The sequence below is a fragment of the Terrapene carolina genome, unplaced genomic scaffold (genome assembly GCF_002925995.2).
Source record: "Terrapene carolina triunguis isolate 2854851 unplaced genomic scaffold, T_m_triunguis-2.0 Scaffold88, whole genome shotgun sequence".
NCBI lineage: Eukaryota > Metazoa > Chordata > Testudines > Emydidae > Terrapene > Terrapene triunguis.
The window spans coordinates 14,322,233-14,341,265 of record NW_020664439.1 but is presented as its reverse complement, the minus strand read 5'-3'; the positions used below and the strand labels follow the sequence as shown (position 1 = coordinate 14,341,265).

The window sequence follows — 19,033 nt, the reverse complement described above, 5'->3', positions numbered from 1 at the left end:
CTAATAAATTTGTTAGTCTCTAAGGTGCCACAAGTACTCCTGTTCTTTTTGCGGATACAGACTAACACGGCTGCTACTCTGAAACCAGTTTTTAGATTGTCTTTTATAGACTGTTGATTTAACAGTGCTGTCCCCACAAACAATGGGAACCTATTGAGGCACTGGGGTGAGCGGGCGTGACCCTGCCCATTGCTAAAGGCAATGAGCATAAGGGGAGGAGCCACCAAACCCAGGCATCAACTAAATCCGGGGGACAACAAATGGAAAAAATAGGGCCAGGAGTGCAGTCACAGGGATGAAATAAGGGATCCAGGGGGAGACACCGAGCAGAGAATCCCAGACAGCGACCCTTGCCCCTCAAGGCATCCAAGGAGGCAGTGGACACCACCCAGAGGAACTCTGCCCAGAGGTGTGACTTAAAGAGCAATCAGAAGTAGGCCCCACAGTCATAGAGCTCCCTTCTGTCCAGCTTCCTTTTCTAATGTGATGGATGGCCATCTTGGCCAATGTCCGGAGAAGGTGAACGAGGAAGTCTCGTCACTTTGTGGGGTCACAGTCTATTGCTAGGCAGATCCCAAGAGGAGGGATAGAGTCCACTGCAGTCTCCTACTTAGAAAAAATCACTTCAAGTCAATCTATCTTTTGATGGGGGTCAGGAGATTTTTTTCCCCGTTCCAAAATAGCCATGAAATTGCTTGGTATGTGTAAAATCTCATTGTGGTATGCCAGAGCTTCTCCCTAGCTTTCAATTGCACGCTGCCACACCCTCTGCTTTAAGAAGGCTTATTGTCCAAACGTAAGTGAATAAAGCAAACAGAAATAGTCCCTTAGCTCACCCTTGTCCTAGGGTTTCATGGTCTCCCCTCCCACAGTCTCTGGTGATCCTGCTTCTTGCAGCTTCCCAGTCCCAGCCAGCTCTGCTTCATTTCTGGAACACCAGCACCAGGGATAACTTCCTGGGTACCTGGCCCTTTGCTCCAAGGACTCTCCACAGGAATTAGCTCCACTTCTCAGACCCAGCCTGTCCCAATAACTTATCCTGTCCCTGCCCTCTGATAGGTCTGTATAGACCCAGGTGTAATCCTACTCCCTTTAATTGGCGCATTTGGGCCCACCTACCCTGATACATAGGAGCTGGTTCTGGTCTACTCACAGGGACCAGCTACCCTGTGACACTCTATAGACCTTCGAGTGACCCAGCTCCCATATGCAGCATTCTGCTTTCAGCACTCTATAAAGTCAGTACTGTAAAGGACACAGTAGTACAGCATAACGCCAAAGAAGTTCAGGTACCCTCTGATGACGATAAGCAGAGGCACCAACAAAAAATGATGCCTTTGCAAAAGAGGAAGGAGTTTTGTCTAATCACGCTTCTGTTCCCAGCTCTGCCACTGATAACTCTAACTTTTAAATTTCCCTAAGCTCTAAGCCCCATTTTGGATAAGTGGTAATTAAGGCAAATACTTTCTCTTTTGGAGCAGTGCTGACGCTTAATAGTTGATGAGGTACTATAGGAGCACAGAGTATTATTTATTTATTTAAATATTATTTATTTATTTTTATTTTTTTATTTTAGTATTACTATTTAGATTTTGAGGAAAGAATTTTGCTTTTTAATTGTTGGAGGTTCATACATTAGGGCTTTGTGTAACTAGTTGGATATTTTTGTAGGGGAAAAATGGGCTTACTTTAATGGTGCTTCCACATGAGAGGAAGGTTTTTCTGAATAGCTTAAGGTTTTTTATTTTCTTAATAACTTACCCTATTCTTTCCAAGTGGGCTACTCCTTATATTCAAATCTTACATTGTCGCTTATTTCAGTGTCTGGTGAAGAATGCTTAAATATTTTGAAGTATATCTCCTCAGAAGCTTCATTTGTTCAGAAATTGAATATAAACTGAAGATTTGTCCTATCCCTAACCATGTCCAATGTGAAATTCAAAATTTGATATGTATGAAATTGTTACATAATTCAGCAAAACTAGTTCATTAAAAGTTTAGTCTGACTTCTTAATTTATGCTGTTCCTTTTTTCCCCTCTTCCACATTGGGAGAGCTTTTAAAGGTTGGTGAAGCCGGTACAATTTAAAATTCTTTGCGTCTGGATTTTTCAACCATGTTAATGTTGAAACAATTATTTAATTCCTTGCTATAAGAAAAAAACTTAAGATGTCTGGAATTTGACACACTGTATTGTTTGTTAGTTATTGCAGCCTATTGTGTAGTTTCCAGACACAGCTCCTTTAGATCTATTTTAGATATATTCAGCTGCATAATAGGTTGTAATTATAGCTTTCCTCCCCAAAATGAAATGGCTATAACATACCAGATATTTGAAAGTGGGGGGGGGGGAACACTTTAAAAATATCTCTTTTAAATCTTAAAAAGATATTAAATGTCTTTATAAAAAGATGTGCATTTGTAAAAATAACATGCTGATGACTTAAACTTCGTTAGGATGCAGTAACTCCTGTTGTTCATGTTAATAGAAAAATTGTAATTCTTGTACCCTTCTTCTAGAAACCTTTCTGTGCTACAAATTGCTGAGTACCCTCCACCCCCACCGAAGTCAACTAGTGGATGGTGCTCATCGTATGACAGCATCAAACCGTTTCTGTGATGCTTATTTAAAGGCAATTTGTGCATTTCTGAAAGACCAGATTTCATGCAAGTGTCAGTTTAAGGACGAACTGTAATGTTGAGAATTAAAATACACACAGTATGTAGTGCCCCCCACCTCCACTGCCTGGTTAATAAGGGTGTATAGCATAAAAACTGGTTCTTAATTTTTATTTTAGTTCTGTATTTCACTTTCAATGGCAGTAGTCAGAATACTTTATTGAGATGAAAAGTACAGCAATGATTATTGATGGATTGATTTTAATCCTTTGGCATTAGAAATCAGGGTGTTGGACTGAAATCTCATTGGCAGCAGTAGGTTGTGCTGGAACTGTTGGCCTTGACACATTAAATTTAAATAAATAATTAAAAAGCTTATTTACTCATTGTTGTAAGTAATTAATTTATATGGTCAAGATTCATTTCCTTTTGGTTTACTGAAGTGGTCCTGATTATGCCATTGCATTAAGGTTCATTTTTCAAGACAAAAATGATTGTAATTTAGTCTTTAAAAATGCACGTTAGCTGAAACTTGATAAACAGATATAGGATAGAACCAAATTGGTGGTTATATTTAAATGAAACTAGAAATGAGCAAATATCCGCTCTTCATGTCACCCTAGAGGTGGGCTTTTTGGGTATTGGCAGGTATAACGTGAAGGTGTTGCGCTAACACAGTCCGAAAGCACATTGCAGTAGTTCAAAACTTCAGCATCCATAAGAAAATGGAAAATGAGGATTGATTCCTCAGCTTCTAAATGGCTCTCAGTAGAACTCTCAGGAACACTGACTTTCTACGTGGATCCAACTAGTGTTAACATTTTTATGAAGAAGACAGCAAAACATGCCATAGCTTATATTTCTCCCAACAAGTGACTCCGAAAGGCACTAAAACTACAGAAACACTTGATGGAAGTTTGAGGGACTCGATAGATAAGCTGATAACACTGCTTTAGAAGACTGTGTGCAAAGCACTGCTGGGGTATATTTCTGTAGGAAGTTTGTGCTTTGTATGGGTTCGAACAGTGTTTGCACTACTAATGTTTTAGTAGTCATCTTTCAAATGTCATCTGTTGTACTTTGAGCTGAGGTGGACCAGACCCTCAGTTTTGTTCTCTGCTGAGTGTAAGGTGGAAACAAAACTAATCTTAAGCAGCTCTATACTTTTTTAGGAGTGTACTCTGCAGGAGGGTGAGAAAACACGTTTTTGTGAAAAAGCTGGTGCCAGGATGAGACTCATATTTGATATTTCTTGTAAGGCTGTCAGCTTTTCATGTTAACGAACTGCCTTACCTGGCTTGTTAAGGTACTTTTGATAGCTTTCTGTCAGAAATTTCCTTGATTGCTATGTATACTTTTTTCATTGAACTGATCATGAAAGTAACTTTGGAGCTCAGGTTTCATTCCATAAAGCAACGTTGGAGAGAATGGAAATAAACCCTTTTGGCTTTCTCAGGAGATAAATTGAGTGTTAACTGTTAATTATTCATTTTGTTCCCTTCATCACACTGGCAGCTGTTGACTTTAAATTATACTTGAAGAAATCCACTTTCTCTAAATTAACCCATGTTCATCATAAGCCTTTTTGCATAGTGCTTACTAGACTATCATTAAATGAATTCTAACTTTTCAGGCATCTGAAGAATCTGAATATCAGAATTTAGTTTTGAGAGCCAAGGATTATCTTTTTGAGCAATCAGGGGTGGTTTTTTTTGCGCGCCCCCCCCCCCTCCAAAATAAGCTACCTAACGTGTTCTGACATTAATTATAAGCTATTGATGATGTCATGATTTTCCTTCAGGAAATTCAACAAGAAACTGATATCCCTGAAAGAGAGCTTGTTAGAGCCCTACAGTCCCTTGCATGTGGCAAACCAACACAACGAGTTCTCACAAAAGAGCCTAAATCAAAAGAAATAGAAAATGGTCATATATTTACAGTGAATGATCAGTTCACATCCAAATTGCACAGAGTCAAGATTCAAACGGGTAAGTCTATTTTTATATTCTGCTCTCTTGTACTCCAAAAATATCTTAAGTTGTAAAATGTTGGCATCTACATTGAAGGTAAATGCATCACACTAGCAAAAGGAAAATATTAAGCTATAAAACCTGTTGTCATTGACTAGTAGCCTGAAAGCAAAAATTTAAATGAGGAGGAAATCCAAAGCACTTACAGAAAGTAATAGTTGAGTTAAGTGGGGATGTTTTTTTTTTTTTTAAAAGTATGTAGTCCTCTCCAAGGAGAAGAAGGTGGAAGGACTGTAGCTTTTAAATTAAATTACTATTTTTTAAAACTTACCAGGCTGTGTTCTGATTTACTTGGCGAGGGAGAGAGAGACATCTATCTCAGCGGTTCTCAAACTATGGGTCGGGACCCCAAAGTGGGTTGCAACCCCGTTTTAATGGGGGTGCCAGGGCTGGCTTTAGACTTGCTGGGGGCCAGGGCCAAAGCCCAAGCCCCATTGCCTGGGGTCAAAGCCCAAGCCCAAGGCCTTCAGCTCTGGGCGGTGGGGCTCAGGTTACAGGCTCCCTGCCTGGGGCTGAAACCCTTTGGATTTGGCTCCCCCGACCTGGGGCAGTAGGGCTCAGGTAAGCTTGAGTTTTAATTCCCCCCTCCTGGGGTTGTGTAGTAATTTTTGTTGCCGGAAGGGGGTCACGGTGCAATGAAGTTTGAGAACCCCTGGTCTAGCTCATAGCTCATAGAAGTATAACTTACTCTACTGCTATGAAATTACTGATTTGTTGTTTTCTTCAGTGAACATTGGGTGTTTTTCCTGGCTGTGCTCGATGTTCATTGGATTTTATACACAATTCTTTCTGATCCGCCGGTCTCCCCGTGGGCAGCACCCAGTCTCCCAGTGGGGAGCTGGTAGCTTTGTGGGCGCAGCCCAGCTCGAAGCGGGGAGCCCAGGGGGTAGCCGGCTCAATACAGTCATCAGCATTCTTCCTTCCATTTTCTCAGTGCTTGGGAATCTGTAATGACAAACAAATCAGTTCTAAGCACTGTAAGAATGAATATCCTTTTCAATTTCTGCCCGCCACTGTTCCACCATCCCTTTTCGGGAACCCATCTCACAAATCAATACTCTTTCAAGAAGTTCAGATTCTGCTTACACTAGGGGCCACAGAAGAAGTTCCCCTTCAACATCAGGGAAAGGGATTTTATACACAATTCTTTCTGATTTCCAAGTCCAAGAGGGTTTGAGATTCATTCTAGATCTTTGAAATCTCAAGTATGTGAGATTTTGCAAGATCTCCCTAGCATGTGTTTATTCCTTCCCTAGATTGCAGTGACTGGTTTGCTTCCTCAATCTACAGGATGCTTACTTCCATGTGGTGGTCTCACCAAATCACAGGAAATTTCTGAGACTTGTGATAGTGGGACAGCGTTATTAGTACACAGTACTTCCCTTCAGCCTATTATTAGCCCTGCCACTATTCCCAACTGCATGGCAGTTTTGGCAGCCTGTTTGGAGGAAAGTAATTCATGTTTTCCCTTATCTGGACAATTGGTTCATTCAGGGCAGATCTGAACATCAGGTTCTCTACCACATCAGGTTTATCCTTTGTCTTTTCAACTGTCTAGAAATCTACATTTTCCCCAACACACAATCAAGTTCTTTAGAAGTTCTATGATTTTGACTGCGTTTCTCCATCAGAAGAGATTTCAGACAATTCACTAGTTGTTCCTGTCTCTCGGGTCGCACTTTACCACCACAGTCTGAGCCTGTCTGAGGTTACTAGGCCACATGGCCTCATGTACTTATGTGACCCAACTTGTCAGGCTGTGCATGCACATCTTCCATGGGTGACTAAAGTCAGTCTATTGACCAAACAGACATCCCTTAGACAAGTTGGTCCATGTACCTCCTTCTGTTCTAGTCTCTTTAGAATGATGGATGGATCAAAAAAAGTATGTGGGGGGAGGTACTATTTTCTTGTCCTCTTCCATCCAAGACCGTCATTATTGATGTGTCCAATAGGATGGGATGCTTACATAGGTTTGCTAGCCAAGCATTATGGACAGAAGACAAATCGACCCCTCATATCTATATCCTCAAATTTTGGCCAGTTCTCAAGGCTTGCTGTGCTTTTCTCCCTCATGTCAAGATATTGTAGGTCCAGATTATGACGGGTGGCCCCCCTTTAGATGCCACCTGACGTGCTGAGATACCACTGAGCCTGCCTGTTATGCCAACCTGGGCACCCTTTTTACCTGTCTTGCTGAGCCAAGCTATTAAGCTTCCTCCAGCACACACACACCGGCAGGGCCACACCAAACTGCAGAAAAAAACAGACACTGAGATTAATTCTGGGAAGGCTCAATTTAAGGGATTTGCCCCAGCCCTCAGGTGTCCACCTGCCTTGGAGTGCAGACCCAAAGATATATTATGAAATCCACCTCCTCCCTCAATGTGGAGGAAGGTATGCACAGCCTCCCCCTCTTCCCTCCCCCGGGGTTGTGTTATAAACAAGAAATAAGTTTATTAACTACAAAAGTGAATTTTAAGTGAATATAAGAGATAACAGACCAGAACAAAGCCAATTACTGAGCAAATAAACCTAAGTACTCAGGCTAAGCTCAATATACTTAAGAAACAGGTTAAAAAATGTAATTTCTTACCCTAAATGTTGTTTTAGGCAGGTTGCAAAGTTTCTGTGGTTCAGAGTTCCAGTTATATTTCTTTTCAGACTGGACCCCTGTCTCAGTCTGGACTCCCCCCGCCTTCCCTTCAGGTGGCTTTAGCAGTCTTTCTTCTTGGGCAGACAGGCTGGAGAGGAGGAGTCCCATTTGCCTTCCTCCCCACCCTTAAATAGAATTTACATAAGGCAGGAATCCTTTGTTTCCCAAACTTGACCCCCCTTCCTTTACAGTGGAAAGTTACAAGAAGTCCCAGATAATGTTTAGTATCAGGTGACAAGACCACCTGACCTAGTAGTGTCACAGTTACATACCCGGATGCCACCCAGGAGGGAGAGAGATTAGTGTCTTCATGGTTTGGTTGTTCCTTCCTGATGGCTCATCAAATTTGATGGCCTGTCATCTGGTGGGTGTCTTCCCAATATACACCCAGTTGTAATGGTTACATGGTCCATATTCCTAACTTTAGATACAGAAGTGATGCAGGCATACAAATTGGATAATCACATTTAGTAAAATAACCTTTCCAATGATATCCTACAAGACCCATCTTGCATAAAGTTATGTCATATCCGGGCTCCCTATGAGCAGTACCCAGGCTCCCAGTGGGGAGCTGGTAGCTAGGTGGGCCCAGCCCGGCTCGGAGTGGGGAGCCCTGGGGGTAGCCGGGCTCTAGCTGGAGCCACCCATCCTCCCCAGGATGACAGCTGGGCCTTTTTCTCAATATCACGGCTCCATGCTGGAGCCATGAAATTGACAAGAATGACAGCCAACAACTGATAGGGCAATGCAGTGTACGTGCATTATTTATAACTACACTGACATAAGCCCTACACCTCTCCTGGAGATGGAGTTATTATGTCTGTGTAATAGGGCCCTTACATTGGCGGGACCAAAGCTGACATAATTAGGTCGACATACACTGCTTTACATCAACATAACTCTTTAGTGTAGACCATGCCTAAATAATACTTGACTAGTTCTTTATCTGTATTAGCCTCAGATTTTCCCCATTTACATTGATGTTTACTGCAATAGTGGTCCAATCACTGCTAACTTTTTCTGATGAAAACTGAAACAAAAACACTTTGGTCATTGCTGCATTTTCTGTTACTCTTTCCCTCTTCATTGAGCAATGGGCATACCCTGTCATTGGTCTTGATCTTCTTGCGTCTGATGTATTTTTAAAATGTTTTCTTGTTAGCCTCTATATTGCTAGCTAGTTTAATCTTTTTTTGTGCTTTGGCCTTTCTAATTTTGTCCCTACATGCTTGTCTTGTGTTTTTTATAATCATTCTTCATAATTTGACCTAGTTTCCACTTTTTATATGACTCGTTTTTGAGTTTCCGGTCGTTGAAGATCTCCTGGGTAAACCAGGGTGGTCTCTTACCATACTTCCTGTCTTTCCTATACGCTGAGATAGTTTGCTCTTGTGCCCTTAATCACGTCTCTTTAATAAACCTACCAACTTTCCTGAACGCTTTTTTTTGCCTTAGACTTGCTTCCCACCGCATCTTACCTACCAATTCTGAGTTTGCTAGTCTGCCTGCTTGAAGTCCATTGTCTTTATTGTGCTGTTTTCCCTTCTGCCATTCCTTAGAATCATGAGCTCATCATTTCATGGTAACTTACACCCAAGCTGCCTTCCACCATCAAATTTTCAACCACTTCCTCCCTATTTGTCAGAATCAGTCTAGAACAGCCTCTCCCCCAGTTGCTTTGTCCACCTTCTGAAATAAAAAGTTGTTTCCAGTGGATTCCAAGAACTTCTTCAATTTGTCCTCCAGTTCAGGGAAGATCTTTTGGGGGTTTTGGTTTTTTTTAACCTGATGGTTTCTAGACTTTTAAAAGGGATTGTTTAATTATTTCCCCGGGTAAAGGATGCATTGCCACCTTGGAATCTTAATATTGTATTGGCCACTTTAATGGGCCTTCCATTTGAACCTATAGGCCACCTGTTCTTTGTGTCGCCTGTGTCAGAAGACATCTTTTCTCATAGTCATTGTTAGCCAGAAGAATGGGTGAGCTTCAGGCTGTCACTGCAGGACTCCCATATATACTATGTTTTCAAAGATAATGTAGCTTTGTGGCCACAGCCGAAGTTCCTGACTGAAGTGGTATCTGCCTTTCATCTGAGCCAGACAATATACTGACTGGTTTTCTTCCTTCAAAACCACACTTACATAAAGATGATGAACGTATACGTACTTTGTATGTATGGTGAGTATTAATTTTTTAACTGGACAGGACTAAATCTTTCAGGTTGTTTCCTTGACTTGTGTATTTCTTATGCTGATAGAATGAAAGGTCACATCACACACAATTTCTAGATGGAATATTTCCTGTATTACTGTAGTTTATGGGGTAGCGAACACACCGCCTCCACAGAGACTGTCTGCTCACTCAATGAGAACATAAGCTCCTTCAGTGGCTTTTCTGAAGGACATATCCATGTTGGATGTTTGTAGAGCTGCCGCTTGGCCGTCTATGCATACAATGGCGTAATGATGGGTGAAGGTGACTGCTTTGAGATCTGATGCAAATTTTGGGAAGGTTGTATTGTAGTCACTATTAGGGCTCAGAGTGACGTTACCACCTAGCAGTACTGCTTTGTGAGTTACTGCTGAGTAATACACATGTGCAGCCACTTGAAGAAACAAAAACTATTACTTACCTGTATTGTAACTGTTTTTCAAGATGATGTTGCATGTGTGTATTCCACTAAACCCTTCCTTCCCTGTGCATTGGAGTCCTGTTTCATCATATTTCTGGCGTAAAGGAACTGAGGGGGATTGGGGCAGCACTGCCCTTTTATAGGCTCAGGAGAGGCCATGAATATGTGCAGGGTGCATGCAACGCCCTGACAGGTACTTCTGCAAAAAACTCTTTGGCTCCAGCATGCTGGGTGTGCTGGGAGTGGAATACCTGTGTGCAACAACATCTTGAAGAATAACCGTACAGGTAAGTAACCATTTTTGCCTAGCTCACTAAAGTTTTGAAGTTAAATGGTGAAATATGTTGAGACGCTTGTATATGTATATGCATATGTGAGTGCAGTGTGTTAGTACTTATTATTTATAAACTACATGTATGAACTAAGATCTATCTAACCCCTATCCCACAATACGCAGTGGTAGCATTTAAAAAGCATCAAATATTCTGTAATTTTGAGAGAGATTCTTTGGACTTGTAATAGAACATATCACTGGAACTGGTAATCTCTCAGATACATTTTAAGTGCAATCACTGTACTTCTCTCATGCCAGACATTGCAAATATTACAGACATTTTAACCCTTTCCTAACAGTGGATGTGGACAAGACTGCAAACATCTTAAACCCAACAGTATGCTCTTGTGATTACACTACATATATGTTGTTGCATAAACTACAGTGAACTTGGGTCTCTGCAGATGGAAGCAAAATGCCAAGGTATCCATGATTTAACATGTCTACCTTGCATGGAGTATTGTTAAGGTGGCAGAGACACAATAGCGGGTTACCAGTGTTTTAGAGCACCTTAACTAGTGCCTCACATACTCCGTGGCATAAGTGGACCAAGTTGTGTGGCAACACCTAAATTCCAATGGGATACTAAATTATTCTCTTACTGTGCAATCTTCTTATTCCCATCACCCTTTGCACTACAGAAACAAGTACAATTATGGCTCTTAATTGAACATACTCATTGATGAAAAATTCATACAGTTATTTTCATCAGAGGTTATATTTGAGTTTTGGCCTCTTGTTTTCTAGGCTAGCAGCACAACAGAACCAATTCTTGACTCCATGAGAGGATGTATCTTGCAGCATTCTCTAGTGAACAACTGAAAAGGAAGGTTCTTTCTATCTTTAGCCAGAGGGAAGGCTGCCATGATGTTCAGGGTTTTTGAGTGGAGAGAGTAAAATGAGAAAAAAGGATATCTAGAAGCTAGACGACTCCTATTCAAAAGCAGGAAACATTGAATTTGTGTATGGGAGAAGAGGTGCCTAGAAATAATAGCTGTAGGTGGAGAGAGACTGGAAGCAAGGACAGAAATAAGAAATTGGTGATTGTAGAAAATGCACAAAATCCAAAAGGGGCAGAGAACAAAGTGAATAGGTTGATTGGTATTTTTCTTTTGGCTAATTATCTTCAGCAGTTTAACTGGTTTGGAAAGTAACCTTGTAAATAAAATTCTGTCCCTTTCCTTACTATGTTGCAATTCCCACTGTAATTGAAACAACAGTCTCCTGACAAGCAAAGGAAATAAAACCCAACTGCACTGTCAGAATTGTTTTCTTTGACACTCACTCTAAATGATGTGCAATTTAATAAGAAAACACCATATATAACCCATAGCTTCAAAGTTAATTTGGCAAAATCTGTGTAGTTTTAAAGAGAAGAATCTTCAATATGACAGTAGCCAAAAAAAGTTTTGCAAACAAAGTTCAGTACTGTTTGAAAAGCTGAGATGTTTAGTACATTAAATTTTAAACAGTAAATAGCAACTGACAAAATAGTAACACATACTTACATGTGCATTGATTGCTATGTATGTCTGTCTTCTTGTGGCCACGTTTCATTAAAAACCACACTTGAAAATGTCACAAACCAAGAAACTTAATTCCACTGTGGGTGAAATTAAATTTTGTGCATATTAATGTTATTGAAATTAATAATTTTGACTTTTGCTTAAGGTATTTCATCTTCTCTTTTAGTTGCTGCCAAACAAGGGGAATCGGACCCAGAAAGAAAAGAAACAAGGCAGAAAGTAGATGATGACAGAAAACATGAGATAGAAGCTGCTATAGTGCGGATAATGAAATCTAGAAAGAAGATGCAGCACAATGTGCTAGTAGCAGAGGTAACATCACATATAGTATTGACGTGGTTAAGAGGTTAGGAAAAGGGGACATCTTAGATTTCTCTGTCAATTCTTACTCTTCTGTTAATGTAGCGAAGTTACAAGGCCTTATCAGCAGTTCGATTTTTAAACTGATTCTAGAGAGACTTTATATTTTTATCTCACACCTCTGGAAGCATAGATATATTTAATTCCTTTAGTTGCTATTATGTCAACCAGTTGTTTATAGTACAGTGGTTTGTAACAAAAAACAGTGAGTTGACTGCAAAAGGTTGATATCCTGTATTGAACTTGTAAATTGCCAACCATGGGGTCTGATGAGCTGCCAAGGGGAGTGAGTTTCAAAGAGTGAACCTTTTGTAGGGAGAGTCCTGACACTCATAGTTACTAAATTTAAAGGCTGCACAGACAGCAGATGTCTCCAGCCAGTTCTAACTGTCATCATGGTTGTAGGTTGAGAGGCTTCATGATAAACACACAATTGCACCAAGAAGTGAGAAAGCTGACGATGAGGAAACTTCAGCACAGAGTTCATGCCAACCATTCTTCTGGGTATAAATTGATAGGCTGCTGGTGTTAGGAAGGATGTTTTCTCCCATGTGTGTAACTGCTTAATTGCCTGCCCTAGTGCATTATTAGGTTTTTGTCTTTCTCTGAAATATCAGCTATTGACAGTAATGGAGGCCGAATATTGGATGTGATGGACCAGTGGTACAGAAATAAAAAACAAATTTATTTTTATATGGATCAATCTAATTCCTATTACAAACTCAATTTTTTTCACTTGGTTAGTACCTGAAGTGTGCAGCTGGCCATGTAAACTTTAAAGGTTACACCCAACCTGTTTTAACAAATGTTTTTTATGATTATTTTTAGTGTGCATTTATGTTGTGCAGCCTAACGCATTATCATCTGCAATATAGCATTAATTATTCTTGCTTTTATGTCCTAGGTAACTCAGCAGCTGAAAGCCCGATTCTTACCAAGTCCAGTTGTTATTAAAAAACGTATTGAAGGACTTATTGAGAGAGAATATTTGGCACGAACACCTGAGGATCGCAAAGTATACACTTACGTAGCATAAAATGCGTTCAGCAAATTTGATTTATTCTTGGACTATACTCTCCGCATGAACTGGGAAGTTCTTTTAAATCATTAATATTAAAGACGACCATCTCTTCTATTAAATTACAATACATGTTCTAGACCATGCAGATCAAGCCTTTACTCCTTTTGAGAGTTTTCAACATCAATTGATTGAGCTTCAGGCTTTTCAACGTTATCCCTGTAGAGATCATTCTTATAATGCCTCGGGAAAATGTGAACGTGCTGCGTTTGTTTTCAAAACTGTATGAAAACACAAAAAATAAAAACAAATTTAGAAAATACAGCTCATTAAAAAATAAAATTGTTGGAATTTCATTTCCCCAAATCTTCAGTGTTGATGTAAATGTGTTTCTGTAGTGTTGCTTAGCACTTTGCGCATTGTATAAGTTGGGTTTAAAAACAACACAACTGGTAAGACAGAATTCCCGGTTATATTGCTCTGCTTCAGACATTTCTTTAGCCATGTTTAATTTAAATATTTGGTAAATTTATAAAGACCCAAGAATACAATTTTAGCATGCTTCACTCTTCCAGCTGCACTCATTATTGTTCTGGCAATATGATCAGGAACCTTTTTGGGGCTCAGTAAAGACGGTAATAATTTTGGCTTTCTCTTCTGTAAATTGAGTTCTTCCAAATTAAGTTCTATATTGATTAGGTTTGTTCTGGTTTCTTTATAGGAAAAAGGAAAAGGTTTTAGTGTGTATAAACTGTATAATAATTTTTGCTGTTGTACTCACTGCTGATAGTGGATTGTACAGGGCGATGTTTTTATTTCACTTAATGTAGACACAATAAATTTAAAATAAACGGATTTAGTGTACACACACCACTAATTCAGTTGTTTTAGAGCACAGGGAGTACAATTTGTTGAACTAAATACTGCCCCTTGAAGAAACGCACCAAGACTATACCTTGTTTATTAATGTCATGACCGACCAGAAGGTTTCCCACCTTAAGTACGTATTTTAGGAGATTAAAGTGAAGCCATTGTGCACTATTGTTTTAAAATGCAATCTGAAAATGCAATAAATATTCTTACTTTAATCTTAATGAAATCTGCAGTTCTTACAGCAAAACTTCTTTCACATATTGTCAATGTGGTTCAAACCGTGGATTTCAAAATTGTGATTCAAGGGCATCGTTTTTCTTTGATAAGTCAGTTTCACTGCCTGCGGATGTGTATTGTATTAAAGATTCTTTTGATTAAGATATAGTTTTGACCTTACAAAGAATGTACTCTGTGCAGCTTCTCTGCCATAACTATGGTTTTCCCCATTTTTCATCAAACTACTGTACTTTTATTCTCAGTTCTCCTTAATTGTGCTTTTTCACAAGAGATTTAAAAATGTAATTGGGAAAGGCTGCTTATAACATAGGCACTAATTTGGAGTCAAAAAAGCCTGGTTGATGGTCATGAAGCATTAAGGTACTGCTGGTGCATTTGTTAACTGTATCTGACAAAGGTGTCTGTTCAAATATATGATAAAGTATATCAACATAATTTCAGTATGGATAAAGATGCCACATAGCTGTTTCCATGGCATTTGGGGCAATGTTTTTACTCTGGTCTGCATATGTGTGTAGATTGATTTTACTTTTGTTTCACTGTCAGCATTTGGCTGCTAAGAAAATATATTTCTATCTCAAACATTTTATCTTGAATATTTTGTAATTTATGCAACATGCTTCAAAGTCCAAATAAAAAAGTTTCTTTCATTTTATCCCCAAAAGTTCCAAAAAATTTGACTAAATCAGTTCTAAGTGATCAGAGTGAAAGAAAACTCCCAGGCTTCGACATTTTCTCTGTGTTTTGCTAACTTCTATTTCAACATTGATACTTAGAAAGCCGTCAGGCTGGAAGGCCTCTGTGGTGTCAGTTATTAAATACCTGTGTGTATATGAATAATGTACTTCAAGTGACAAATGTATTTATTTTCAATAATGCTATGGATAGGTAGCAACCTTCCATTATTGTTTTCTAAATACAGTATAAATGCTAAATGAGGTAATAGAATTATTTCAGAGTGCCTCTATGGAATGTTGTGTCCTAAGACGTTTAAAATTTTCCCCATATATGTGCTTTGTCCCATGTTTTCTGATGCTTACTTTTTACAAATTTTTATAAAGGGGTTTCTTTTCAGATACCGGAAAAACTTGTTTATTTTGTTAAAAGGCATTGATGTTGTGGTAAAGTATCAAAAACCTAGACATTCAAATTTAACACTATGTATTCTGTGTTTTTCAAAAGAAGGGGGGATGGAAAAGTGAAATTCTGATTCCATTGAAGTCAGAGGGAGTTTTAGCATTTATTTCAATGGGGACAGAAGTTTAACGTTGCATGTGTTCTAGCTCTTGGCTGTCAGATATTTAATGTTATGTGTAAATAATTGTGTGTAGTGGTGTAGCTAATGTTCTTTAACCTACATAAGCATAATATGTGAAAGGATAGCAGGTAATTTAAACCTCCTTAAGTAACAAGGAGTGGAATTTCTTTTGCAGTTTAAAATGACTAGAATTTTAAAGAGACAAGATGGGTGAGATAATACTTTTTATTGGACCAACCTGTGTTGGTGACAGAGACAAGCTTTCGAGCTACACGGAACTCGTCAGCAACACAAGTTGGTTCAATAAAAGACCTCACCCATCTTGTCTCTCTAGTATCCTGGGACCAACATGGCTACAACAACACTGCAAACAATAGAATTTTAAAGACATTAATGATTTTGAAATTTGCTTCTGTGATCCTTTGAAAAATCTTACCTATAAACATTAAATGTGAGGTAATGAAGCAGAGGATATCTTAATGTATCAAGATGAGGATATTCAAACTGAAGTCAGACTTAAAGAACAGCAGAAAATTGCTACAGTTCCTTTTAAGGTGGGTTTAGTACTGTGTTTTTAGAATGTATACATGTGAATTTGAAATGTCTTGTGCAAACCGTGGAAATGTCCTGCTGTTCCTTATCTGATTTCACTTCTGATCTTCCTTTCTTAATGAGTTATCAGGCTCTTCCTGTTGAAATTTATTAAAATGGCATATATAGGGTTTACACAGCTTCCTGTATTGATGGAGAATATGAACATTATCAAGCATTTTTAAATACTGCTATGTGTAATTTCTTCATTAATCTTATTTTTCTATATTAATCTAAGACAGTGAAGTGAAAAATTAAAAAAAAAAAATAACCTGCAGTTTTTCTTGTAAGGTCTCAGGGCAGAATTTCAAACCAATGGTGCCTAAAATTAGACTTCTAAATCCATTTTTAGGTCTCTAAACAGACATGGCCAGACTTTAAGATATGCTGAGCAGCTTTCATTCCCCTTCCCACGCAAACTGTTAAGTTATAGTTAAGGCTGCATGACTGCAACTCCAACAACACATGATAAAAAGTCATTGCATCAATAACCTCCCCATCTACACTTTACTTACCGCTTCCCCTTCTCAATCTCAACTACCTCCCTTCCCCATCCACATCTCCACTCTGAGTTGTTTTCTTTTATGATCTTCCTTGTAAATTCAAAATTTATACCATAGTGGTAGCAGCAGCATGGTTTAGTGCAGTGGTCCCCAAACTTTATCGCACTCCCCCCTTTACTTCTGTCTGTTCCCCCTCCTCTTGGGCTGGGAGTGGGGCTGCGCCTCCAGGGAGGGGCACAGAGGTAAGTGGGCCGAGGCTGGGGCCGGGAGCAGAGCCAAGGCCAGGAGCGGAGCTGGGTGGTGCTCCCTCCGCGTCCCGTGTGGACTGGCCCAGGCCCCAGCCGCATGGCCCTCAACGTTCCTTTGCGCCCCTTAGGGGAGGTATGCCCTACTGCACTTTGTAGACCTCTGGCTCACTGCTTACAGTATAGGATTGGGAGTTAGGAGGCTTTGGTTTATGACCAGCTGTGTTTCCCATTTGCTGTGTGCCTCAGATAATCCAATCTATAAAATTCCCCCATGCCTACAAAAGTATGTGAGGAGGTTAAGCTTAATATTTATAAAGCAGATTCAGAATCTTGGATGGGTAAGTGCATAAGTTAAATAGTAATCGTTATTTTTTTCCCTAGATTTTTGCAGTAACACGAGTCATTACAGGAATCTTTAACTTTCCTTTTCCTTTGTAAAAGTGAATTGAGTGCTGGTGAAACCTGCTCAGACAGCCCCGAAGCCTTTCACATAAATCCGTCTCCCGCTCAGTTCTAGTGTATACTAGGATATTTTGATATGATCAGGAAATCAGCATCTGCAAGACACCAGTGTTGTGGACCTGCAGAACAAAAGGGATAAGTTAAGTGCACCCATTGACTGAAATGCCTTTTATCTATGGATTGAATCAGCTATTACTATAGTTTTCTAGATGCCCTATATAAAATATATTTTTTACTATTGCATTGTTCATGTTGTCTCCTTAAATGGAGTGTTTCTTGATCAGGAGAAACTTGAGTCATTCTGCAGCCATTATTGAGGAAGGCTTGCATAAAGAGAGGAGTCATTTCTTGTGGTCCAAAGTAGCCACAACTTGGACTTATTTGATCTCCAGTTGTAGTGCATGGCACACATGAGGACCAGCCACCATAAGTGACTGGTTCCTGGTAATTTCATCCTGGGCTTCAGAAACTATAATGTTCCTGATAAATCAGGTTACAGGAGAGGTTGCCTGTCTGCTAGGCTCCAGTTCATTGCCTGTTTTAAAAATTAGCATCAGGACCTCGACATAGATCTGGAAGTAGTCGGCATGCTGGCGTGATGTGCTCTTTGTCACACTGCTCTAAGGATATGTAATTGCCTATAGTAAGCTTGAGCTCTTAATTTCGGTTAATAGCTTTTACATTGATCCTGGACAGACAGTTTATCAGAATAATCAACATGCTCAGCGTAAAGCGTGCTAAAGAGCTGCTACTATATTCTGAATTAATACATCATAATGTGAAAAGATTTAGACAAAGCACACCACGTATAGGTAAAGTAATTAATTATCGGTGGATGCCTGAGTATGAATTTGTAGCATAACTGTTACAACTAGAATGGAGTGTCCTATGAAGCATTTGTATCATTGATGTATATCCACCAAGTTGGCTTGTCATACAGCAGTAATATGTTCAAAATGTTTAACCAGTTTGGAAAATGGTAACAGATCTGTGATATGTTGTGTGTTTAAATACTTCTATATTTGTTGCACTGTAAATTTTAGGTGTATGGTGGTTTGTATTTTTTCAGATGAAGAAAAGTTTGTTTTGGATACATATGATGCTATATATAAGGAACTAAGATTGAAAGAGTGAGCATCTAAGGACTCTTAGTGCTTTTTCTTTTTCAGTGTTGATATTTATTACTGTGGTATTTATTTTCCCCAGAGAGAAACATCAGGAGTTATTGTGAAAGTAAGTGACAAATTGCTTTACATTGGTGGGAACGCTACATGCTGCTACTCTGTTATCAGTGCTTGACTTCTTGCCCCTCCATCTAAAGAAGAGCAGAGCGAGGTAACTAGCAAGCACCATGATATTCGCATGGCACAAATAGTAGGTTTCAGTTTCCGCTGGGGCAGTGTTCTTCATAATTTTTCAGGTGCTTGACAGCTGGGGATGTAGAGGAAATGTCCTTCCACATTCCTGCAAGTAATCCAACACAAATTGGAGGTAGGGCAAGTAAGGATCCTCTTATTGGGCACAGCCCAGTGAAAGCTAAGGGAGTGGGCTTGTGGCTGGCTACTTGGAGAATGAAGTGAGGCAGCCGAGATTTTTTTTTTTTTTTCTTCAGGGGGTACAGAAAACTATGGTGTTGGAGAGGATTGGCAGGAATGAGTGGCTTGTGTGGTTGCTGGGATAAGCAGC

The 19,033-nt window shown here is 39.5% G+C and overlaps 1 protein-coding gene across 1 annotated transcript in view; it reads left to right on the top strand.

The window, feature by feature from the left end:
* CUL3 (cullin 3) overlaps positions 1 to 14,940 on the top strand; it is a 106,865-nt gene extending 91,925 nt beyond the window's left edge. The window contains exons 13-15 of the mRNA XM_026649962.1: positions 4,420 to 4,606; positions 11,964 to 12,109; positions 13,062 to 14,940. Of these exons, the coding sequence (XP_026505747.1) occupies positions 4,420 to 4,606; positions 11,964 to 12,109; positions 13,062 to 13,193 (465 nt within the window). The 3' untranslated portion in view covers positions 13,194 to 14,940. The remainder of the gene's footprint in view (positions 1 to 4,419; positions 4,607 to 11,963; positions 12,110 to 13,061) is intronic.
* The last annotated feature ends 4,093 nt before the right edge of the window (positions 14,941 to 19,033 follow it).